General features: G+C 37.0%; 1 protein-coding gene across 1 annotated transcript in view; it reads left to right on the top strand.

Moving 5' to 3' along the window:
* Nucleotides 1–11353: 11353 nt before the first annotated feature.
* The window catches only part of LGR5 (leucine rich repeat containing G protein-coupled receptor 5), a 58324-nt gene continuing 43822 nt past the window's right edge, over nt 11354–25855 (top strand). The window contains exons 1-2 of the mRNA XM_005419214.3: nt 11354–11420; nt 15134–15311. Of these exons, the coding sequence (XP_005419271.2) occupies nt 11354–11420; nt 15134–15311 (245 nt within the window). The remainder of the gene's footprint in view (nt 11421–15133; nt 15312–25855) is intronic.

Here is a 25855-nt window from a genome sequence, read left to right as displayed (position 1 = left end):
GTGCAAACAGCAATGGTTGGGAGCCAGGCAAGTGATCTCAAGTGATGAACCACAGCTAAAACAGTCTGGCAGTTTAGTTTACTTTTAGTCAGCCCAGAGCCATGGCATGGGGGAGATTTGGAGTAGAAAACACCTTTTTCAGTTTGTGTGACAGGCTTCATGTGAGGCTTACAGTGAGCTGGGCTGAGCGTGGATGATCTGTGATGCCATATCCAAGTTGCAGAGAGTTTTTAAACTCCTTTGATAGTAAGAAAAGTGTGGGGACATTGTGACAAGGAAGGAAGGAAGGAAGGAAGGAAGGAAGGAAGGAAGGAAGGAAGGAAGGAAGGAAGGAAGGAAGGAAGGAAGGAAGGAAGGAAGGAAGGAAGGAAGGAAGGAAGGAAGGAAGGAAGGAAGGAAGGAAGGAAGGAAGGAAGGAAGGGCAGACTCGACTAAACTTTTCCCTTCCAAAAGCACTAGTGGGAAGGATAATCTTTGTGTATCCTGGTGAGGGTTGTCCAGTGATCCCCAGGCTATGTGTCCTTGACATCCACAGTATATTTTCTAATAAGGTGGAAAGGTCTTTTTGTTCAAATAATAACATTTGTCTGGATTGGGGGAAATTTGAAAGGGGTCTGAATTTTTTTTTTCTTTTAATGTAAAAAATTTTGACTAGCATTGCACGACTGGCATCTCAAACTTTGCCTAGGGTCTCCAATGTGTGATGTTGTTCTGTTTTTCTTCTTTTCTTTGGTACCTAAACATTTTGACCATACTATTTCAGTAGTAGTAGTAGTAGTAGTAGTAGTAGTAGTAGTAGTAGTAATAATAATAATAATAATAATAATAATAATAATAATAATAATAAATGCCTTGGACCTGTCAAAGTAGGTCATACCTTGGCTCTGGTTTAAGCTATTGGATACACAATGAAAAAAAAAAAGGCCTTGGGATGTAAGAGCAGCCTAAAAAATGTTTGTGTGTGTAAGGGGCACAGGTTTCGAAGGTTTAAAGCCTGTCCATTAGCTTTACTTGAAGAAAGTTACATTAAAACTGCATTGTCCTAGAAGAAACACAAAGCAGTATGTTACATGTTAGAAATTATTAAACCTTTTAATTAAATAAATATTTTGTAAAATATCAATTATGAATGCTTAATAAGGATTAGTAAGGATATTAATAAGGATTAATATCAATTTCTTGTCTGTACTTTAAATATGCAACAAACAAAAAACTTCTGCTTAAGGGAAATTTTAGACTGTTTCATTAGATAAAGCAATCAGGTTGTGCTTTAATCAATTTCTTTGTTGAATTAGAAGAAACATACCTTCCAGTCTTAAAATAGTAACATAATTGTAAAGTTGTCAGTCTGCGGTTTCTGTTTGAACTGATTACACTTGATAAAAATAACAAACCATGACAAATAGTGGGGCTAGGTTTCAGTAATTTACTGAAGAATGTCTCTACCAAGTCTTTGTGGCAAAATGTCTTGTTTGCAGGACAAATGCAGAGTTGAAATAACAACCCATGAATACCACTGGTGAAATGGCTATGTACACAAGGTGAATGCTAAAGTTTTCCCTTCTGAATGGACATTTTAATCCAGGCATTATCTAGGCTCTGAAAAAGTCTTCAGTGGCCTTACGTACAGATTAATGAGAAAATCTGAGACTCAGAGTTGGGCTATTTGCAGAAACAGTTTTCAAGATTTACTGATGGTTGACAAATGCCATTTAAGCTTTCAAAGCCATCAATATGCTATTGAAAAGGATTTAGAGGGAAATCCTCCCACTATAGAGAACGAGGACTTTGAAGGATCTCAGTGGAAGCCCTTGGTCTCCCCACCCCTTCAAACCTTTCACTGGCTTCCTTCAGCATATAGAGCCCTGAAACGCGTGGCTATGGGAAAGGGGGGGTGGTCCCTTTGAAAGGCGTTTGTATATAACTGAATGTGCCAATCTGCTTTTGTTCAGGCATGAGAACTCAATAGAAGTGTTTCCAGAAAAAGTCTCTTGTGCTCATGATCAGTTTTTCAATGGGCTTTCTGCTAATAGATTTTTAATATGGGAGCTGGAAATGGTGAAATACGAGTTTGAAAATTCTAGTGAATTGAAAATTTGCCCAAGAAAGTCTCTCTGCCCTATAGCATTTGTTAACCATGCAACCATATCCTTCTCCAGTAGTGGCTTTCAAAGAAAAGGAACTTCATACATTATACATGTCACAAGACAAATCACCTGAGTTTAAATTTTTGAAATAATGTCCTTTATTCCACATAAATTCTAAAAGCCGTTTCTATGTTGTTTCTTTTCTTTGGTTATTTAAAAACTCATTTTCAAATCATATGTTTTTATTTAAAAATATCCATTGTGGGATTGAGTTAGGAAAAAAAGATGATGAACCTTAGATGATCATGTTTTAGTTAAAGGAGTTGTAATTTAAGATCAGGATGGCTTGAAGTCCTTGCTTTTGCCCATGCTGTTCAGAATCAGCAGGATTCAAGATAAAAATTCTGAAGAGCTTAATGAAATTGTACAAATGAAAAAATGGCAGAACCTGCTGCACAGTTCTGGAAAAAGGGATCTCTGGAATCTCTCATGGATTATGCAAGGATATACTGGGGCTTTATCCATTAGGTTCTTGAGAGATTTGTGGTTTTCAGTCAGAACAAATTCTCACAAAATCCCCTCTGTGTTCCTTCTAATAGCAGCAGTATTTATGCATGTCAAACTGTGGTGCTGTCTTCCAGTCTGTCATAAGTACGTGAAAGTTGAGATTGAAATGCCAAGGCCATGACTGAGGGGGCATTCTTCACCTCTAATCTTGACATCACTCCCCAGATAGGACAGGAGAACAAAGCCAGGATGTGAGCTGCTGTAGTCTCTTTATACCCAGTGTATGGTGTGAAGAAGAACATCATTGTGCATCCCACCAACTCCAAACTCCTCATGAAGGGAGAGGAAGGCTGACTGGATTCTGCAGAATGTGGAAAATAGGACAATACATCTCAGCAGAAGACCTGCTTCTACTTAGTGCTTTGATTTCTGTCCCATATTTCATTTCTATCTGCACCATTTTGATGCTGGCATCCTTTTTGCCACCATCTGGGGAAGGAGAGCAGCAGTAGCAGCATGTGGCAGGTACTATCTCATGTGAGGTGGTCAGTGTCATAAGAAGCCAATATCCCATAGCAATTGGGTGTTGTGGTGTTCATCTGTGCTACTTGTTCATTGCAAAGCAAATGAAACCTATATCAGAGCTCCCAGATTGTCTAAGGCTTCTAGTTCTTAAAAAAGGATGGTGTATCCTCACCCAGAAAGAACCAACTGTTACATCCCACTCGTCTCCACAGGTTAAGGGGAGTGTTGTTTGAGTCACTTTACGTGATGCACAGGAGAAAACAATTCTCCAGACATTCAGTACCAAACTTTTACTTGCAAGCTTTAGAACATTAAGGTAGAATAAGGTACTTGGCAAATTTTAAATAAACTTAGGCAACTTGAACTTATCCAGATATGGATAAGAGGCACTTACAAGGCATTGACTGGAATTTTTTTTTCTAGCTTACAATATATTTTGAGAAGTTAGAAGAAAGAGATAAAGAAAGGGTGGGAGTAAAAAATATATTACCATGCATGAATCCAGCAATGAAACTTGATTGTTGCAATTTAGATGTCTACTGATCGAAGTGATGGTCACAGTCTTGGTCTGCCAGGGGTGGAGGAAGGCCATGAAACACAAAGTTCAATGGGTTAAGAAATGGTGAGGTTCAAGTGGGAATGCCCAGGTACCTCCTCTGGCGGGGGGGAGGCGGGAGTGGAATTTTACACTGTCGGATGCAACACTGTGGATCATGTGCAGTCTTCTGGTGGAAGGACCTAGGGTGCTTCAGGGGTCTTTGATGGTTTATAATGCCTAAGACATGACAACTGCCTCTCATTAGAGTAGTTGAGCCAATTATGCCCTATCAGAGGAGATAAACACCTTCAGACCTACATGTGAATGTCCCAATATCTCTTCCCCAGAGGGAAGTTTTACACATGACCCAGTTGCATAAAGAAGGACATGATAAAAAGCACTACCCCACCTCCCAGGATCTGCTGCTTATCAGCCTCTTCCTGGCTCAAATCCCAGCTTCTTGCTAACAAAGGTTGATTTGTGGTGGTCATCCTCTGGTGCTCACACCCGCTGCACCTGGGCTGTTACCTTGCACACTATCAGCAAAGCATCCACTGCTTTTTGCAAATGGCCAATTGTTAGAGCCTTTAACATTTCAGTCTCTCACTCCGTCACAATGTACATTATTCTCAGTAATCCTACTGGTTTTCTGATGGAGCTGGTTAGAAACCTGAACTTGATGTTAAAGAAAAATTGGGCAAAGTCTATAGAAAAGAGAGGGTGAGAAAGGAAAATCGACCAGAATCAGCTCATCACTTTGAAAAAACACCAGGAATGAAAAGTTAAGTACCAAAAAAATTGGATCAGGCGTGACAACCAAACAGAAAACAAAGAAAAGCTGTAACAGCTGAAAATGCTACACTTTCCACTCCTTAGTGACCTGCATGACATCTTGCCTTCAACAGATTTTAGAAATTATAAAATGGTTTAAAAAAATACATTGAAAAATTCCCTTGAACCTATGAGTACTAAATGCACTATTTCAGGCAAGCCAGTATGCTGTTGCATAATTTCCACAACCATGAAATACTGCCTATTGGGCAGAACCTGCCGTTAGGAACTGGTAGGCCTGGGATGAGGTCGTCCATCCATGGGAGTCACTGGGAGTTTTGCTGCCAGTGGAGCCAGGTGTTTACCCCCAGGCACTGTTCTAGTGCTGACATTGACTTGCTGTATTAGAGGTATTAAGACTTGTAAATAACAGGGCAACTGATTGTTTTCAACATTTTTATAATTTGGAATAGAAAAAGAGATCTTGGAAAGTTCATTTTGTGAGCAAAATAGGCAGACCAGACAGGTGCAGTAAGGACACACTATTTCCCATGTGCGCACAGGTGCAATACAGTTGGCAGCAACAGTTTACTTTTGGTAAAGGTTTGTTTTGGCTACTGATGTTTTGTGATATTGTCTCCAGGAAGATCCAAAACTCAAATTTGAAGCCTGAATCAGAGACAGGGCAGAGGATTAGGCTGAACAGCACCAGTTAGTTGCTTGCCCTGAAAAGATTTTCTGTTGATCATCATAACAATCACAAGAAGTGTGGGTCATTGCCCTCAAAATGAGGTTGCCAAACAGCGGACTATGTAAGCTCTGTGAATAAAAGGAAGGAAACAGGGATCACTTTTTCTGGATCAGGGCACTGCCTCTGCTCCTGCTAAATACTGGCTTATCCCCTGAACAGCCCGGCTGAGCTCAATAGAAATAGTTCTGAAGTATTTTGCCTCTACATATTAATTGTAAGGCTCTGATCCCATTAATTTAAGTTGTAAAAGGAAATAATTTCTCAAAAGAGAACCCATTTTTATACTAGAAAGAGTGCAGTTCTTTCTAGTATGATTATGCTGGTATAAGCACATGAAAAATACGTGCCAGCCCAATACAAAACACGAAGTCTCTCTATTGGAGATTTCTCCTTGTTAGGGTGGCTTAGAACATCTCAACCCTGCTCCTTGACCTGATTGTTTAAAGCTAGCTCAGGTATTCCAGTAGTCTGCCTATCTGAAGGGCAGCTGATTAGTTACGAGCAAAGAAAATGTGTGGAGACTAGATGCAAGTAATGTCAGTATAGGATTAAGGATCTGGTATTTATATATATTAAGACTGTTTTATACCAGTCCATGTGAAGGTATCTCATGATGAATATGAATTTTTATTACTTAAGGAAAAAGAAATCATTACCTGATGGAGAAATACAGTGGTTTTATGTGCATTATCTTTGTAAGAATCAAGCTACGTATTTCTTGGCACTTACTGTTGCAGAAATGTGGATGTTCAACCAGTCAGGGAAAGATCTGGCAGCTTTGTCATTCCTCTGAGCTCTATAGGAAGTGTTGGAAGAGACTGTCAGCCAGCCAGGAGCTGGCACATCTAAATGCTTTTTGTGTTTAACAAAACAAACTCTGTCAGAGACATAAAGGGAAGATGTGCATATAAAAAAAATCCACAACTTTCTGTGTCTGAGGAATGTTTACAATATTTACATCCTAGGTATAAGATCAACCTGCATTAGTCCAAGCCAAAACTTCCAACTGAAACCAGTTCTGCTTCATCTTTCTTATGTGCTTCTCCTTTGTATTTGCGCTTGTGGAGGCACAAACACCAACGGAGTGAACCAGTTCAGGAAACTGATTTCAATTAAAACCAATTCTTTTTCCTGCTGGATATTTTTTTAAATATAGATCAGTTGCCAACTCTGGTTAAACAGCATCTTTACAAAGAATGAGCAGTTCTGGATTAGGGGAGAAATCAGGAGAAATTCTTTTGGTAGCAACATTGAATGAAACTGAGCATGTTGATGATATGACATCCATTGGGTTGTCCATGCAATAAAGAGAAGATTCTGTAGATAATTATTTCAGCTAAGCAACAGCACAAAAATGATCAAATCAGTACTTCAAAGTCGAACTCTAGTAGGTGTAATGTAACATAGCATCATTTCCTTTACTGGAACTCTTCAATTGCTGTTCAACAACACCATGTACAACTAAGCAGTGGTAAAAGCAGAAGTGACAGTGCTGTGCTAAAATGATTGGACATGATAATATTAATGGTGTTCTCCAACCTAAACAGTTCTATGATTCTGAGTCTGTGATTCATCACCAATGCATAGGAAAATGGAAACTTGTAGGATAAGAGTAGCGAAGAAACTTACCAGCATTTTACTGCTAAATCATCTGACAAAAAAAAAAAAAAGAAAAGAAAAGATCAGTTGAGATTAAAGGCATGGACTCATGCTGACTTTTATTTTTGCCATCTCCTTTACTAAACCAGAATTTCTCCCAGAGTATGTGTATTTTGCAGTGAGCTATTTTGGGAATACCCAGTGTATATATCCATGACACCTGTTACATTATGTCACACAAAGTGGCATTGTGCAGAGATCTGATGTTGCAAAATTGGAACAGCCATAGCATCATTCTGCTGTACCTGGGATAATTAGTCTCTCTGAAGATACCTAACGTGGTAATGCATCTTCCAGCTCTGGACCCAGCTCACTGAGCTGTACCTTGGGGACCTTTGCACTGTGCAATGTAGATGTATTTCCTGCCCTGAATGCACAGATCTGTTGTGCACAGATCTCCAGATACTCATGCCTACACCATCACTGTTGAAATGTGTTTATAGTAGATGCTCTCAAAGCTCTTTGGATTTAAATTCTTCAAATCCGTGCTGTGGAATTGAGTTGAGGCAAGTTAGGATGCACAAAATAAATTACTTATTCTGTATCTTGTTACGAATGAAATCAGGCTAATCATGATTAATTTTCACTCTCAGCAGGCTCACAGAAGTTATCTTGGAAATTTTGGTGAAGATGAGTTTTAAAATTTGTTTACATAACATATAATCTGTGATGTACATAATTTATGGTTAGATATTCAGACCAATTCACTACTGGTGAGCTGTAATAGTTAATTTAGAAATTTGCACTTTATAACTTTAGGTTTATATTTTGAATCTTTGTTTACGCTCAGATATATTTTGAATTAGTTTCTGCTGTAGACAAGGTGTAGCATGATGATCAAACTATGCTGTGCTTTTTGTACATGTTCTCCTCTCATATAAATAACCATAATTTAGAAACAGCCTCATTGAAATCAGAAGGATGAAATTATAGACAGGGAATTAGAAGAAAACTGGACACCCTGTTTCTAAAATGGATGAATGTGTCCAGTCATTTAGGAGAAGAAAAAAACCCAAAAAATAATAAAAAGGAAAAAAAAAGTATTTTTGTCATTTATCGAGTAAATAGTTGTAAAAATAAGCAGCAACTGGAGTGGCAGAAAATATTCTGAAACCAAGGATTTCTTTCCCCCAGACTTGGTTACGTCTCATACATATCTCTTGTCAATTTAATTGTGCTATTCTTCATCAAAATAAGATAAACAGTACTTGATAAACAAGTAAGTAATGAAAAATACAATAAACATGCCAGTAGTTGTCCTCATAAATTTCAGTAAAAACTGGTATTATTTTCCTGTCGTATATTGTTTCAGTATTTGAACAAGATTAATCATGTATGCAGTACTCATATAATCTGTTTGACCTAGTGCTGCAGAAACAAGCAGTAACGCACAAAGTAAAAATGTACTAATACAATCTGTGGGCATGGGTGGAAGAGGAATTCCATCCAGTCCTCTTTTAACTGCTTCTGCTGGCTTAGTTATTCCAGTTTTCAATATGTGAGCTAAGTACAGCAAATGATTGACATCTTGGAATGTTTTCGTAACTTACCCTGGTAATTATTCCTTAGAAAACTGAGTGTTCACCCTCAAATGAACAGCCATGAATCAGCTTTGAAATGAAATGGTTAATTTTATCTAGTGGGCATCATGAATTTGATATTTAAAAAAAACCAAACAAACAGAGAGCCAGAATCTTTTTAGCTAAAATGATATGTCAGATACTTGTCAGATTAATTCAGCACTGGGTGCGTATCTTTGATCTTTACTTTCTTTTTTTGTCCCTAATTGTTTGCTCTGACCTGCTCCCTCTGCTGGAGTCTTGGATAAACTGAATGGCAAAATTGTTTCCTGAAAAGATTAATCATGCACATACTGTTTGCTTTACAAATGTTCTGCAGTCCAGATATAAGTAAGACTTGGATGGTTGTTTATATGGATGAATTGCCTGTGTTCAGGAATAATGCATGGTGTTTAAAATCACTCTGTTACAGAGCTTCTGCGGTAATAAGCCAAATTTTGCTGTCTGTGACATCAGAGGAACTCAGTGACAGGTGTTGGAAGTGCAAAAGTCTGGCCAAAGCATTTGTTACTTTGTGTTGAATCCAGATGTGACCTATCAGCCTGTTTGCCAGGATCCAGTATTATATGGGCCAATACACAACAGCACAGAAGACATGTAGACGGAGCCCTCCTGACCTCACAGGATCACCTTTGAGATTTCCCTAAATTCAAGGTGCTTCATCCTTACCATATATATCTATTTACAATTGTGGTGGCTGGAACCAGCAGCACTGGTGTGACTAGGACAGGTGTGAGATGGACAGAGGGAGTACAGTCCATTTACTGGCATGAAGCTCTGTGAGGTGTGCAAGCACACAGGCTCACTGCACATGACCACACAACATCATTCGCTTGTTGCAGGGCATGTTTTAATACAAAGGAGTTGGGTTTCTAGAAGGAGTGATCTTCAATGTCAAGTAACAAAATTTTCTGTAACAAATGTGGAACAAGCAATCAAATCTCTTTCAGCCTTACACCCCTTCCATGTAAACCTGTAGCATGGGATCTGTTGCTGTTAATTTGCTATTGCAAATAATATTACATAGGGTAATGGATTTTTAAATACTTAATAATAGCATTTGTCATTATCAATATGCAGAAGGGCAGAAATATTCATGCTATTGTCACTTGTTATTTACCTTGAATACCTTGATTGTGTGAGATTTCCTACTCTGTGTAATGTCTATAATGGCTCTCTCTACTGCTTTTTCTAACTAATGCACTACTTCTTCCAGAAGATTTTTCCAAATACAAAGATGTACTCTTCAAATGTGAATCATTTAGTGGAAATTCATATCTTAATCATAGTTATAGCATCCTTCAAAGAATCACAGATGAAGTTTGAAGCTAGTTAGGAAAAAATTGTCAGAAAACACTTACAGTGCTTATTTATGCATGCTCATACTCTGTCCTGTGCTGCTCTGCAAGGGTGTATTAAACAGGCAAATACATGACTAGCAACTTTCATGTTGACTTTGAAAGATAATGCAATCTAGGAACATTAAAATGAAAGTATGGTCTTTTTTTCTCAGTCTATTGACAGCTTATGCATTGAACTTTGGTGTAAATGCCATGGCAATGTAAATCACACATGGCAATGTAAATCACATTGGACAGTGTGATCTAATGAAAACAGCGCTGGACAACTCATCATCAGTGTCATTTCCTCTGTGTTGTATAAACATCTGTTTGACTGTGAACATGTCACTTAGCATTAGATGTATTAGTTTCCTTTCTGTAAAATGATAGTAATTATTATTCTGTTTATTTATTGATATTCTCAAATGAAAACATCTATAGCAATTTATTTGTAAGAAACAGGAGCTTCTATTACTACAGTGTTGGCAAATAGATTTATGTCCTTAATGTAGGTGTAGCATATGAGGATATTTTCCATACAGGATGAAACATTTGCATTAGTAGATGCCATGCAGTCAATAGCCAACATGTTCTTCCATCGTCCTGGAGCTAATACTGCCTATATCCTGCCAGTGCTAGAAACAAGAGTGCTGTGTTGGAAGGATAGGCAGAGCAAGGGAAGAGCAGCTGTAGGATTCACCTGTTTTCATTATTTTGTGTTACCACATGTAAGCTAGTGTCAAATTTTGTTCTAAACAAATTAAGGAAATTGTCTTAGTTTAGAAACTGTTCTCAATGGGTAACAACTAAGGGACAACATTCAGTCTGTTGACAATATTTTATGAGAGTGCTTTGTCTTTCAAAGACTTCCATAAAAAGAATTCTTAATACATGTTGGATGAGGCAAGCTTAGAAGAATCAAAATCAATAATAAGTCTTGATATTTTTTTGTAAATCAAACAGGTTGCAACTCTTTAAATAATTTGGCTAGAAAAATAATTATCTTTATTATTGGATTTTTGTTTTAGACCTGGAATGGATAGACAAGTTTGTACCATTCAGTATAATAGACATTTAGCCTAGTAGAAGTTTAGCATGTATCCCTAGGCATACTTTTGTTCTCCTTTAAAAGACATAAATATAATGTGAAAAACCAATCTTCCATGATGAATAGTCACTGAAACATCTCTTTTAATAACAGTTAATAAAAGCTTAGTAATGTGGCCTGCAGACTCATCTATTATATGTTAAAAACTAATTCACTTAACTTGTTTTACTGGCTTTCTGGAATTTATTGTGAACTACTCACTTTTAAGATGGTAACTGGATGTTTTTTCAGTGTGTTTGTTCATGGACAATAAAACTGGGGGTAACAAAGACCTGCTGTATTTGCCTTCTTGGATGCTGTTTTGCAAATGCTCATTTACTCATCCACTCACCCAGAAACAAAAACAGGTAGATGCATGGTGCAGTTTTCAATATTTTCTGGTCTTCAAAGATTTAGTCAGAGCTATCATTCCTTTAACAAGTCGCCAGAGACACTGCATGGTGATTGATTGGTACAGAGTATGAATAAGATATCATTATAGTGAGCCATGTTGCCAAAGCAGTCACTAAAGCAAAGCTCCTTATCTTTTGAAAAGATGAAAGTGTCATTTGAAGGTATGTTGCCTTTATAGTCAGCAGCTGGACACAGAATGCTGATGGGAGAAGGGACAACGCATTCATCTCGCTGTTCAAAATAGCATATTACCTTTTCAGTATGATATGGCAGCTCATAGTGGTTTTCACGAAGGTGGGGCTGTGGCTGTCTCTATTCAGAGCATTTGTAAATTTAGGGTATCTTCTTACCATTTTGCTCCTACTGTCATCAGTGGGATTTGTATGTGCTGTGATGCTGGGAGATGGGTGTAATTCTGTTACACTGAGTTGTTTAAAGACTTTCAGTATCCAAATACTTCTAAGTTTTTCATCACCATAATTTACAAGAGACTACCAAGATTTGATACAAAATCAGAACCATTCCACTGAGGATAGTTAAAGTTCCAATACCTTGATTTTAATACTTTTAAGCACTACGTTGCAAATGCTGATGTGCAAGCCAGCTTTCATGCCCTTCTCTTTCCTAGAGAGAGCAAATTGCTAGTTTTTACAGGCCAGCACTGAAAGGAGAAATCAGAAAACCCATTTGAAGGAAAGAAACCATCATATGTGCAGGACATAAGGCATATTCTCTGCAAATGTTATTGGTTTTCATAGTAATGATATGTAACCCTAGAGTTTACCACCTAGCTGTTTCTGGCTGTCAGCTGTGCTTGATCTAACTAATGGCTGTAAATCTCATCCTAACCGTGTCTTCTTGGCAGGTGCAAAATGCTAGCAAACCAAAATTCTGAGAACCTCCTTTATTTGTCTCTAGAGCACTATGAGGAATTTCTGTTCAGAAGCCCAAATTTTACGGTATTGTTCGCACAAGACTGATTGCATTGCATAAACTCTTTGTTTGTCTCACCTCTCTGAGCATCCCCTCAGAAGTAACTTTGTGCCATGGCACTTCTCTCTCTTCTCTCACTCATTTCAGTGAACAAAAATTTGATTAAATGCATTCATGGTAATTCTGAAACAAAAGAATATTCTGAATCTAAAAACTGTGAGCACAGACGAACTACTGCTTTGTCAGTGTAAGGGATGTGTGGGTTTTTTGGGAGAAATAATGTCACCTATTTAGCTAACTGGTACAGCTGGAAGAAGTAGAGAACTTTGATTTCTGTGCCTGAAAGTTTCTCAGTTTTTCCAACTGTGTCAGCTAGCCTCATCAAATATATTACCTCTCACTACCATAGTCTGCCTTATATTCTCAAACTGTTACAGCTACAAGAATAGCGCATTGCCAACATAGACTGTTAATGTCCTGTGTATTAGTTGCTGGTACCTTAAAAGCTACTTTAAAAAGAGGTTATTGAGTTAGCTTGGGAAATAATTCCTGTTACTTCCGCCATCCCTGGAAATATTTGAGAGATACATAGACGTGGCACTTAGGGACATGGTTTAGTGATAAACACATGGCAGTGCTGGGTTGAAGATTGGACTGAAGGGTGGACTTGGATGATTGGACTTGGATGACCTGAAGGGTCTTTTCCAACCCAAACAATTCCATGATTCCGTGAAATATGCATAGGTAATGTTTAGTAGTTCAGTTGCACAAAAACATCTTGGTATGTTATGTTCCAAGAAAAGAATGGTGGGGAAGAAAAGGTAACCAATCTAACAGAAGGAAATTATTTAACTGGTAGGTTTAAAAAGAGTTAGAAATTGCTGCAGCGTACGCTGGGAAAAAGGGGAGGTTCTCCTCCATCATATGATGTGGTACACATCCTTTACCACATGAGTGGAGGCTGAAAAGGAGAATAAGACCTAACAGTTCACTGTTGGCAAATCCACCTCTGCGGTCTAAAGATGTTATTAAGGAAAATGCACTTATTGTTGATTTTCTCTTTGGTCATCAAAGCACATAATGAAAGCCACCTTCTCTTGTTCTAATCCTCTTAAGATATTAGGGTCTGGGTAGACTGCTTCTGACTGGTTCGTCATGGGGTCCTGTGGGTGATACAAGCAGACAAGTACTGCCTGCTAGTAACAGAAGTTAATATGCTAGAAAAGCAGACTTCAGGTTTGTCTCATCAGCCAGAGCTCTGGTTAATGCTGGGTTTGTAGAATGCCCTAAATACATGTGTGTCTGAAGATGAATCATTCCCATCTTCCACCAGGGCTGGCTTTTTAAGTCTAAAATGTGATTTGGCATGTTTTCAAAAACCCATTAAGACATGTGTTGAAAATATCATAATCAAAATGATCTTGTTAAAATATTGGGTTTATCTTAATATTCAGTAGTATATAATTCACTACCTGGATGAGTTTTTCTTTTTCCAAATAAATCCATGTTTTTGTTCCTTTGCCAGAATAAATCCTTTGAGCCTTTATCAAAGTGAAAGGGCAATAACCTGCTACACAGTATGAAAGAATTAGGTGATAAAGTGTTACAATAAAAAATGAATTTAATAAGTACACATTTCTCGAATTATACTTTGATTTTGAAGTGAATGCAGAAACCTTACTCAATATTGATTTGATAATTGTTGTAAAGTATTAACACATTTCCTTTATTTTAAAATCTCTATGTGAAGTATGTTTTTAAATTATACATTTTAAAATTCACCAAAAGATCAAACATCTAAATTAACTATGCTGACTAAAAGCATATATTCTGTAATGTGAAACAGACTGTGAGTAATAAGAACTAGATGGAGTAGGAATAGGATGCCTACCCACCAAAGTACAGATAACTTATTTACCTTGTAAGCTCTCAACAGCTGGAAGAAATAAAGTTATCTAAATAGTACCCAAAGTAGCTGGAAGCTATAAGCACTGCTACAAATGCGTAGATACGTTTAAATAGTGGGGAGTTTTAAATTACTGTAAAATGCTTGCATAAAATATGCAGGTCACTCCTAATTTTATTTTAAAAATCTACAGAAATTGTGATACAGTTGTGTAAGTTGTATCATCCACACATAATTTTATTGTGCAATTTGTTTACAGTCTTGGCCCTCAATGAAAAGCAATTATAATGATACTGTAGGGCATGGGGAAGACAGTGGAAAACAGTGAATAGGCAAGTTAAGAATAAAAGGGTATTATATGAAATTTAGTCTAAAACATAGCTTGAATGAGCTCTGACAGAGCTGATATTGCTGGTAGTTTCCTGTACCAGGAACGACCATGGAACCCCACCAGGAAGTGTGTTACAGAGCAGGATCACATTACACCCTTGTTTTATGGTTCGTTTCATTTATTTAATGCAATTTGAGTACCTGTAACAAAAGAGCACTCAAAAAGGGAATGTTTATTATTTGAAAATATGTCATTTCTGTAAGTCAAGTTGGGTTTTGGGGACACCTGATGTGCCTGTGTGAGGCAAGGCAGATCAGTATGACCATGAAACAGGCTGTATGGCAAGAGCAAAGCGTTTCCATATTCATGACATTTTAAAGACGATGCAGATACTTTGTATCTGTTTGCTTTTGCCTGTCTACTTTAGTAAACCAAGAGTACTACAGTGCTACAACAACAAAAAGCATAGTAATTTTCCTTTACTGCTCCAAGTACATTTTAATACAGTACAGTGATTTATTGAAATTATGTCGACTAAACGTGTTGTTTAGTGTTCTAGCTGATTTATAGAGTGTGATAAAGCATTCCAAAATCTCTGGAAATGAGGAACATGCTACAGCCTGTATTGGTCTGACAAAGCTGTGTTCATATGAAAAAGGAATGTTTAATGTGCTAAGTAGATAATGATTCATCAATTCTGGCAGAGGAACTAATTTTTATTAATGTAGTACTTAAAAATGTGTGGAATGAACAGCTGGATGCCACAGTTGTGGCTTGCCATATTAAGTCTCTGTCTGTTTTCCCCTACAGTGATCTCAGTATGAACAACATTACTAAGCTGCCCTCAAACCCTGTGCACAATCTGCGCTTCCTGGAAGAGCTGTAAGTATCATTGTATCCTTGATGGGCCTAGTCAGCACTAGACACATTCCTGTGTTTGTCTCTCCTGCTTACTGTGGGAACCAGATAAAATGGTGCAGGAAAGCTGTCAGCCTGACACTTTTGGCACATGCGGAAACATTTAGTTGAAAAAAAAACAATTGCTGTGATTCTGGAAATGAACTTATAAAAGAGTTACCATGAGGCTACAACTTCTCTAAGCAGAGACAGAGCCAAACAAATTAAAATTTTTAAACAAGGACTGTTTAAAAGAGCTGGATTGCTTTTTGGAAATAGTTAAGCAGCAGGATATTAAAAGTTTGAATACTGGCTCATGTTTATTAAAATCCCAAGTAAAGCTGTAATCAAAACCAAAACCTGCTGCCTTGTTCTGCCAGCGTCAAGGACAATTGAGTCCACATTTCATAGTATGGAGGCTTCTTGTCCTAATCACTTTTAATTACTGTTTCCTTACTCTTAAACTTAGCATTCCTGAAGGCTGACTGCGGAGTGCAGGATCCTGCAAAAAGCTTAGTTACGCTATCTACTACATTCACCGTGAGGAAAAAGTGCATTGGGAAAACTAGCTGATCAAGCACAACATCAAAAGAGGAATGTTGGCTTGAAGTGATTGTGACTAACCAAAAGTGAAAAGTATTGTGCATTCATGAGACCTGGATTTGGCAGTGACTCTAGTTATAATGGCCGGGACTTAAAAGAAAATGTAGGTCTCTGAGGAGTGATGGAGACTCTATAAATGATGCACCATAGATCTTGTGAAAAAAAGCTGGCACCTGTATTTGCCTGAGTACCTCTAAATATTGATTAAAAGCGTTTTATGAAATGTGGCTTTTATGTTTTTAGAACTGAAAACCCTTTTTTTTTAGCGTGCTTAGCTGCTAACATGCCATAAAATCCATATAAGATGTGTGCAAAGTCATGGTGCTGGCCTTCTTACAAAGATATTATCTGTTTTAAGCTATGAAATGTGTACAGTCCTCTGCAATTTAGGTGGGTATTGCACTGACAACTTTCAGTGTCCTTGCTAACTCTCAGTTGAATTTTACCACTTCATCTTTCCAGTCAGCATCTACCAAAAAAACCCAAAAAACCCCAAAAAAGCAACAACTAATCAAACCAAACCAAAAGAATTGAAACCACTTTGTATGCTAACTTCAGACAATATCCTATTTGCAAGCAGGTTTTCCTTTCCTGTCTTATTTCTATTACTCTCAGTACTTCTATTTGAAAAGCTTTATTTCATTTTATTCTGTCTATCTTTCTTTACTTACTCCTTTTCTTTGGTTATCAGTATCTGTCTTGCCATTAGTGCAACTTTCAAATAACGTAACAAAAAGGAACATAACACAGAGGGATGTCACACACCAAGTGTTAACAATATTAATTGCGTATGGAGTGAATCATGCCTCAAAGCCCCTGCTTGTGGAGTTCTTCATCATGTTCTTGTTTGCTTGTCCAATCTCCTGTCAGTTGTTATAACCCTACTAAAACCTGCCAACCCAATTGCTTTCTGGCCATTAAAGGAAAGAAATTAAATGAAAGTTTGGGCTTTTCCTGGAAGGAAATTCTAATACATCCTGGTTACCTTCACTATTTCATTTTAAGATTAGATCACAGAATCACAGAATCGGGGGGGGTTGGAAAAGACTTGAGATCATCAAGTCCAACCTATGACCTAGCACCACTTTATCAGCTAAACCGTGGCACTGAATGCCACATGCATTATTTTTTTAAACACCTACAGAGACAGTGACTCCACCTCCCTGGGCAGGTAAATGGCCCAAATTGTAAGAGTTTAGTCACTGCCTGGGGAACTGCTGTGTGGTGTATATGAGCTTCCTAATCAAGACCTTTGAAACTGTTCTTGCCTTCTCCTTGTGTTGGCCCACCTTTTTCACTGGAAATATTAAACCTTTATTCTTATAAGCCTCTGCTCCAAATTAAGTAATTCCAGTCTTTCATTGCTGGTAATACCAGCAAGGCATTTATTTTTTTACTATGTTTTGTTCTACGTATACATATTCAACTCTTCCATTTGTTTCACACCAGACAATCCCTTCTATTTCTCATTAGTTTAGTGCTGTTTCATTAATTCCTCCTAGTTTGTATTCACTTTTAAAATAAGCTTAAAAAACTGAAGCCTTGGAAGATGGAAGGCAACTGATGTGGGGCAACTTCTCATTGTGCTGAGAGATTGTTTGGTGTTCAGAGGCATGCAAGGCAATTCAGCCTAGTATTATACAATGAATATAATATAATAGAAAAATGTATAGACAATGGAAAGGGAATTTTTGATTTTATTCAGTTTTGAAGTGGGGGAGAACAGCCATTGTAGTTCTCATGCTCCCCTATATTAATTTTTGAGCAGTGATTATACACATGAAATGTTTTTTCCCATCCACATGATTTTTTTTCTAGTTTACCTGAGAAATCTGTGTTTTGTTTGTGTGGCTTAGTTAGAAGGTACTCTTGAAAAAAAAAAAAAATTAGCCCATAATTTAGACATTGTCGAAGTAAGATTTTATAAGATCTTTACTAAAGCAATGTTTCATAAAATTAAATCCATCTTCGAAATGTTCATCTGATCTTTGAAGTACACAACAGCAGGAGCTTGAAATGCAGCTTTTGGTGTTTTTCTAGTGCTGAAAAAAGTCTCATTAATCCCTTTATTAGAGATCTGGTTCAAATATCTGATAAAAGCTCATGACTGAACACTGAATTTTAGCTTAGATGTTACATCCTTACTGCCTGGTTTGGCAATACTATTAAGTTATTATCCTGAAGAACTGAGGTTTTGTTAAAGCAGTTAAACTAATTGTTTTGATTCCAAAGCAGTGGCATATATAATAGGTCTGTTTAGCCAGTTCCAACCTTCCCGGCTAAGTCTGGTCCTCTTTTACAGCCAAGGTTTGACACCTCTACATTCAGCATTCTTGCAAACCTGATGATCGTGACTGGTACTTATTCTTAACCAGAGACTATGACCACCAAAGTAAAACATATTGCAAGTGTTTTTTGGGTGCATGTTCCTTCGAAAATTTCAGAAAACATTGAAGTACTTGAGACTTTCTAACTCTCAAAATAATGAATTCTGATCAAAATCTTCTATTTGTGAAAATGATGAGCCTTTCAGATTTAATTTTCTCTTAAAACATGTATGACAGAACTCCCACCAAGAAAGAAGTATGTTTCAGCTGCTTGATTATCGGCAAGTTGCTCTGCATGAACTTGTACAACACTATTAAGTCAAATTCTTCATTATAAATTCAAAATAACTGCAGATATTTATCAGTCTGACCGAATCCAAGACTCACTCTCATGTGGATTATTTCTAGACATATGTCATTATACAGGATGTGTAGAATGCCTGTTCTAATAGACTGGTGAATTAGATAAATAAATGGAAAAAAGATTTTTAAAAAAAATCTAAAGGGTGGGACTTTGAACAGTTTTAGAGGCACCTACATCTGAGTGGATACCTAATATTTTGTGAGTACTCGCACTTCAAAGCAGTGCCTGAAACTATTTTATTTTAGAAATTAATGTCTCAGTGAAACGTGAGGAAGAAAGCCAATAATGATTTAAAACTATTTGAATCAGACCTACCTACAAAATCTCTCCAACTAGATATATATCCACATATAAATATATATGCATAAATATATGCACAGACACCCACACATGCACATATATAAAGCTTTAATTTTAATTTTAAACCCAGGAACATTCCACAGATAAGCAAAGCTTCAAGTGATATTTAGTAAATTGCTATTTTTCAGCAACTTAAATTGGGTGTTTTAGTAAAAGAGCAACAAAAAAGCTGTTTTATTACAATTATTTTACCACAGAGCAGTACAGTCCCAAATAACCTCTTTTCTACATAATCAAACAATGAAGTCACCCCAAATAATTTGCAATCTACATACACTGCAAGAATGTTTTCTGACACACATGGTTATTTTAAAATAATCTTGAATACAAATAAATATATCTACAAAGTTTTTAGATTGATCTTTGTATTATTATAGTGATCTCTCAGGAAAAAGTGCCTTTAAAAGCACAATTTGCTCTAATACAAAATTGCAAAATTGCAGACACAGTACATAAGAAATGTATTATGTGAATTCTACCATGATTTGTGTTGAAATCCCTTTACACTCCAAAAGTGGTCAAGAAGCCACTGTATATGTGAAAAAGTCCTAAATTACCAGGCATGATCCATTATGAGCTGTTTGGTTTTTGTTTTTTCTTTTTACTTCTCCCTCCGTTTGCTCTTTCTTGCTGCAAAGAGGTTTTCAAGGGGTTAATGGGAGCTAGGTGTTCTTTTCCTCACTGACTCTGAGTCGTTGGACTGAGATCTCATGTATATTTTTGAAGACTGAAAGCATTTGCTCTTGGAGTCCTGTACAGTCTTTCATTTCATACTGGTGTAGGCATATTAGGAGTAGCATTGAAAACAGATTCTGTACTTTAAACTATAACATAAGCTGGTAGAAAACATGAAAGTGCTGCAGCCGTAGTCTAAAACTTTTTTCAGAAAGTGGGAGAATCATGTAATTTACTTCAACAATCTTGAAACACTCACATTAAATACTAAGATATTTCCTAAAGGTTAATCTGCATACATTTAAAAACCCCTAAGGCAAGAGTAAAAATGCTGCCAACTGACATGCAGAACTAAAATAAAAAGAGAGTATCATCTAGTGGTCTCAAACTATCCACACATTCCAATGTCACTTCAATGCCAGTTTTACAGTTCTTGCACAGCAGGGTTTAGCAGAGCTGGTCCTGGTGAAAATTGGTTTGTGTCACCTCCATCAGCTAAAGTTTCAAGAACTGTTACTGCTAAATGTCTTGTGATCCCCTAGATAATTTCAGAGCCATGTACAATCTAACACCTAAGTTGTGAATTCAGCTTCTTCACATAAATTGCAAATTTGTTTCTTCACGTGTGCATCATGCAGATCAGACTGTGTCACTGTGTCCAATACATGGTGTTTGTCAGTGAGAAATATCTGTCACCAGCCCAGCAAATGGCCCATGGCACCCTGTAAATTCTGTTGCTGCAAGACAGATTTTGTTCATACCTGGGGACTGTGGTTTCCCAACTTTGCTTTAATATAGAACTGCACCCAAAGTCCTGACAGAGGAAAGTGCACCAGTTGTCTTGAAATAAATTGGTAAAAACAGTAAGGAAATGTTTACCTAGTTAATCAGTTGGAAAGAATGACAAGTTTTCTCCCCTAGTTTTCACATGCACGGTTTAGGTTTGCTAAAAAAGAGCAAACCCAAGCACAGAAGATTCCTACTGTATGAGCTAACAACTTGTAACCTTTACATCCACAAAGCAAGGGCCCTGGTGTTCTGGAGCTCTCACTGCCTTTGATGCCATCCCTTTGATGCCACCCCTTTGATGCCACCAAAGCAAGTAACAACAAAGAACTCGCCCATGTGGATGTGTCAGCCTGACATCCTCCAAACTGCCCTTTTTGCCATCTTATCAAGAATAACAAGATGATGAACAGGGGAAAAAAAAAGAGAGAGAGAGAAAAACAACAGAGCAAATGCCTTACTAAATCAGAGCTGCTTGCATTGCTTATTGTATAGCTTGTGCTGACAGATAATTATTCTGGAAATGTTAATGCAAATTGCACAGAGCAACCTTGACACTGAAACTGCTCTGCGTCTGTGGGGCAAAGAGGAAGAAGGGGAGATGGTGGGATAGGGAAAAGATAAAAGAAAACTGAAAACATTCAGGTATGCTTGCAAGCAGAAGCAATAAATGTTCTAGGTTGAAATCCAATAAACCTTGTCAGTGCTGCTGCATTACACATATTGAGTGTCTGTTGAAGTTTGGTTTTGGCTTGTAGCTTATAAATGCTTTCTGGTACTTGTAATTTATTATCCAGCAATATTCATTAGGAGCTAGTTTAGAACATCAAAAAGAGTCATTGGAAGTGCTTATTGTGTTTTGTGATCAATACAGATAGTGACATTACCCTTAATTAAACTAGGGTGAAGCGTGCTATATATCTGTAGATCCTGAGGCAGGATTTTAATTTAAGTCTTACACATGCTGTGTGTGCTGTGTGCTGCAGTAGCAAGTATGCCGAAATAATTTCCTTCTTTTTGTCAGTGGAAGTTCAGCCTTTTGTAGACTGCTTAATTTCAGTGCTGTGAGAACTTTTGGTACCTATATGGGTCAATTTTTTTCACTTGCTTAGGATGATGGGTAAGGAATTCAGACCACATCACATTTATATCTAATAGGTTCTCGAGCACAATAGAACCAAATTCTTCCCTCTAAGTTGTTTATTTGAATTTTCAAAGAGGAGTAGACAGAATTCCTCCAGTAATTAATTACTGTTGCCTCATTGAACCACTCAGAAAACAGCAGCAATCTCAAAACCTGGATCTACACAATTTGTGTTCTTTGCCTGTCACACTGAAATGACTAAACAGCTAACACATTTTTCATTATTTTCAGTTTGATCATACTGCAGGGTGCTGCAGTATACTTCGGCCAGTTCCTGCTATTAATGATTATTATTTCCTGCCTTTTCTGATGACACTGACACTACTGGGATAAAACCAAAACCAGCATCAGAAGTGTAAATGACACTTGGGAGACCCAGCCTAGGAAATATTATGTATATGATCCACTATTTATTGCTCCATCTTGCTGTAACATTTAAATACTGAGAAAGAAATTTTAACAATTTTAAGATCGTTCTGAGGGCTGTGATTTGATGACAGCATTCCTCAGACACAGAAGTGCTGCCTCTTAATGATTGTATCCATGGGATCCACAGCTGGGAGCAGTGTGGGATGTCCTGGCCATGCTGGAGTCCCTCCTGACAGTTGTCCTTGCTGCAATGGAAAGCAGGTACTTGGATACCTGCTCAGCAGAAGGAGCTGCTGCTGTCAGTGCTAGCTAGGGACAGCTTCACAAAGGAACAGATCAGTTGTCTTTAGCAGTGATTGAATCACAGCCATGCCGGATGCAGAAAGAGTCTGTGCCTTTTTTAAGTGGAGAAGGAAACCGTATGTTTTGAACCATATTCTTAACTGACAAAAATCTATGATCTGTTTCATCAAAGCCAGTTCAAGATCAAATACACACTGATTTCATTCCAACTGCTTTAGGTCTGTTGGAGTTCTTCCAGTTTACACCCTATGAGAATTTGGCACATGCATTTTAAAAGGCAATTAGGCCCTAAAGCAAGAGCAGACTGTGTTATATTTGAATTTCCAACTAAATTTTAAGTAGCAATAAACGTAACATGCAGCACAATTATGACTTGCACACTCTTCTTCCCTTTTTTAAAGAAAGGAGAATATCTTTACATTTTCTTCTTTGATCTCTCTGACCATCAGAATTTTTAATAGATCATTTGACTCACATTTCTTTTTATATTACTGTAATTTTATAGTTTTAATTAACATGACAGATAGAAATATAAAAAGATAATTAAAATACACACTAACATTTAAATTCCTAGGCTAGCAAAGTAACTCTTAAAAAACATTTTTAAATATGTGCTGATATCGTCTGTGAATTATTAACACTGCAATTAATCATGTATTAATTGCATTGGCCTGAGAATAATCATTAATACATATAAAATCAAACTCTTAACGTTTTAGTTGACTTTAGTTAAGTGCTATATGAATATCCACATGGCCAAAGCTTTTTTGATGTAAGCAGCAGGAACGTTTCATGTTACCTATTTACCGATGTATATGTAAGCTGAAGAAAATTAGAAATAAAAATATATAAATTACATATTGGCTATATATTTTTATAAGTGGAGTAAATATATGTGTAGTCGTGTGCTTGTGTACCTTTAACAAAGTTTGACAGGAAACAAAATTGAGGCAAGATTCAAGATTGGTAAATTCTTCCTTGAATAAAGGCAATTTTTAATACTGGAACAAGTTGTTCTAGAAAAAGATTTAGAAATTTATGTTTTCTTGTTATACTTCCATGTTGTTCCTCTCCAAGTAGCCATTTCCTCCATTAGAAATTGGGTTGTAGGTTTAGAATTGATAGTAGTGTTATTGGTGCAGCTCCTCAGAGAGAAGTAAATTGCTGGCAAATATGATACTGTGGCAGGATGCAAATGAGAGCCCCATTTCTACTTGTGTCAGCACAAATTTTTCCCCTGACTTCAATGAGACTGATATTTCACCATGGATCTTTATCAGGTATTCAGACCAATTATGGCAGTTGGAGGAGGCAGAGCAGGCTTTTAAGAAAGAAGTTTCAAATTACAAAAGAGAGTTTCTTATCTGTATGCAAGGTATAAAAGACACAGTCCATGATTACATTAATTTTAATGGAGTTTTCTACATACTAGTTTTTTAGCACCGAATTCAGGAAGGTACCACATACAGCAGAACAGTCCCATTTTTTGGGGTTTTTCACTGTCTCAGGCCTTCTGAATTTTCAATTTATGTTCACAAAAACAAGATTCTTCTATGCAATTTCTTTTCAATTTTCTGTCTGGAAAGGTTATTAGCTGGAGCATATAATGGAGTAAGTGATGAGTGGAACATCTGTTTTCCAAAAAAACATATAAAGCTGACTGGATTGTGACTCTGTTGATATTAACCTAGTCATAGATATAGATATAGATACAGAAATAGATATATGGATGTAGACCTATCCATGATAACATTGTCTTAACATGTGCAGTCTTTGCTCTTATTCCTTAAACAAAATCAGCAAACCAATTAGTGAACAGGAGTAAAATGCAGAGTCAGAGACATACAGAAAGGATTTTAGTTCACAGAATTATTCTTGTAGAAATCCCTCTGTATCTTCGCACAGTTGAAGATTTCAGATTGCACTCACCATTCCATTCTGTATAAGATATTGCACTACATGGGAACTGATTAAGTATAATGCAACACAAGTGATGCAATGACATATAACCTAATCTGTATTAAAGGGCATGCACTCGCATTAGTCTAGAAACATTGAGTCAGTCTGGTATTCACATCATAGTTTACTGGCAAATACTATGAGTCAAATATATTTATCAGAAATTTGAGTGTGATTAATTTCTACTTAATTGTATCTGTTCTGAAATACAACAGTTTCACTTTATAATAGTGAATCTTGACTCCTTTTACATTGTTTATTCCCATTAAATGTTGAGTCACACTGAGATCCAGTGTCATCTATTCTTCTATGTTTCAACACCTTGCAATATTTGATAAGTAACTTGTCCCAGAAAACTCCATTGTGCTAATCCTCTTAGAACACATGAATATTGATCAATGTAAATATATGCTTTTTCCCAAGGAGACAGTTGCCTCCCTTTCATGTCTTTTCTTTAGTTTTGATACTACTAGATTTGGAAATACAGTCCACAGATGCCTGATCAGCATTTGCTGGACTAGATCTTAAGCAGAGAAGGAAAGCAGTCACTACCAATATTGTACTGTCAATGTCTTCTGCAGACTGAGAAGTAGATGGGTTAGATTTCCTACAGGTTCTTCCTACAGTTAGTGGAAATGTGTTGTCTTTATTAAATTCCACAGTTTTTTATCTGTAGAGAAGATTTTGTAGTGCTTCAAGTTCACCTTCATCCCAGCAGTTATAGAGGAGATGCTTGGTACCAGGTAAAGTTTGTCCTGGTGCAGAAAACATCCACACAAAAAGCTGTTTAGAGCTGGCAAAGAAAAATTATTGTACTAGAAACGTAAAGGTGACTGTTCTCAGTCACAACTCACATTTATTTGCTTCCTTCTGATGAATGAAGTTTTTTCTTTTCAGACAATCAAAGGAAAATGAGAACAAGGTTTCTGATAATTTTTGGAGCTTTAGTTCTCTTGTCTGGGAATATTCTTTTGACTGGATGACCACCATTTCTCAGAACTATGACACTGCAGGAGAGGTCAGAATATGTCAAAGGGGTCAACACATGGGGAGCACTCAAAGGAGAGCCAGACTCACATTTTCTTAGATCTGACCATAGGCCATGAACATCCAGCACTACAACTGTTCCAACAGTGAGCACTGATTGCCAGTGGCAGCTCCATGGCATTGAAGATATTTTATAAACTACTGTCATTTAAAAGTACGGAGGTCACTTGCTTTTCTGTGTACCTGTCAGGGTACAGGTATCACAGCTCACTTATTTTACATCTTTTAGAAAGAAACTTGCAGTAGTATAAAAACTATGCCTAAGCCAAAAGTATCCTGACTCCAAGCATAGCAAGTAACAGGTACTGAAGGAGATATGTGGTGGCTCTTCTCTGTAAACATTTCCAGCCTCCATTAATTTGCAAGATTATTCAAAGCAGTGCAAGTAAAATCTAAATCTGAAACAACATTATGCAAAAAATAGGGTCCTTTTGGATTACTCTTTCATTAAAGAGATGTGATATATTTAAGCCTGAATGTACTTAATGAGATATCTCTAATATGAAAGATTTTTAAACTAATGTCAGATGTGCTTAAAATGAAAGAACTTTTTAAAATGGATATTCAAAATTGTTCAAACAAAAAGAGTAAA

This window comes from Geospiza fortis, unplaced genomic scaffold (genome assembly GCF_000277835.1).
Source record: "Geospiza fortis unplaced genomic scaffold, GeoFor_1.0 scaffold166, whole genome shotgun sequence".
Taxonomy (NCBI): Eukaryota; Metazoa; Chordata; class Aves; order Passeriformes; family Thraupidae; genus Geospiza; species Geospiza fortis.
The sequence above is the reverse complement of the archived record's forward strand: the minus strand, read 5'-3'. Positions and strand labels throughout refer to the sequence as shown.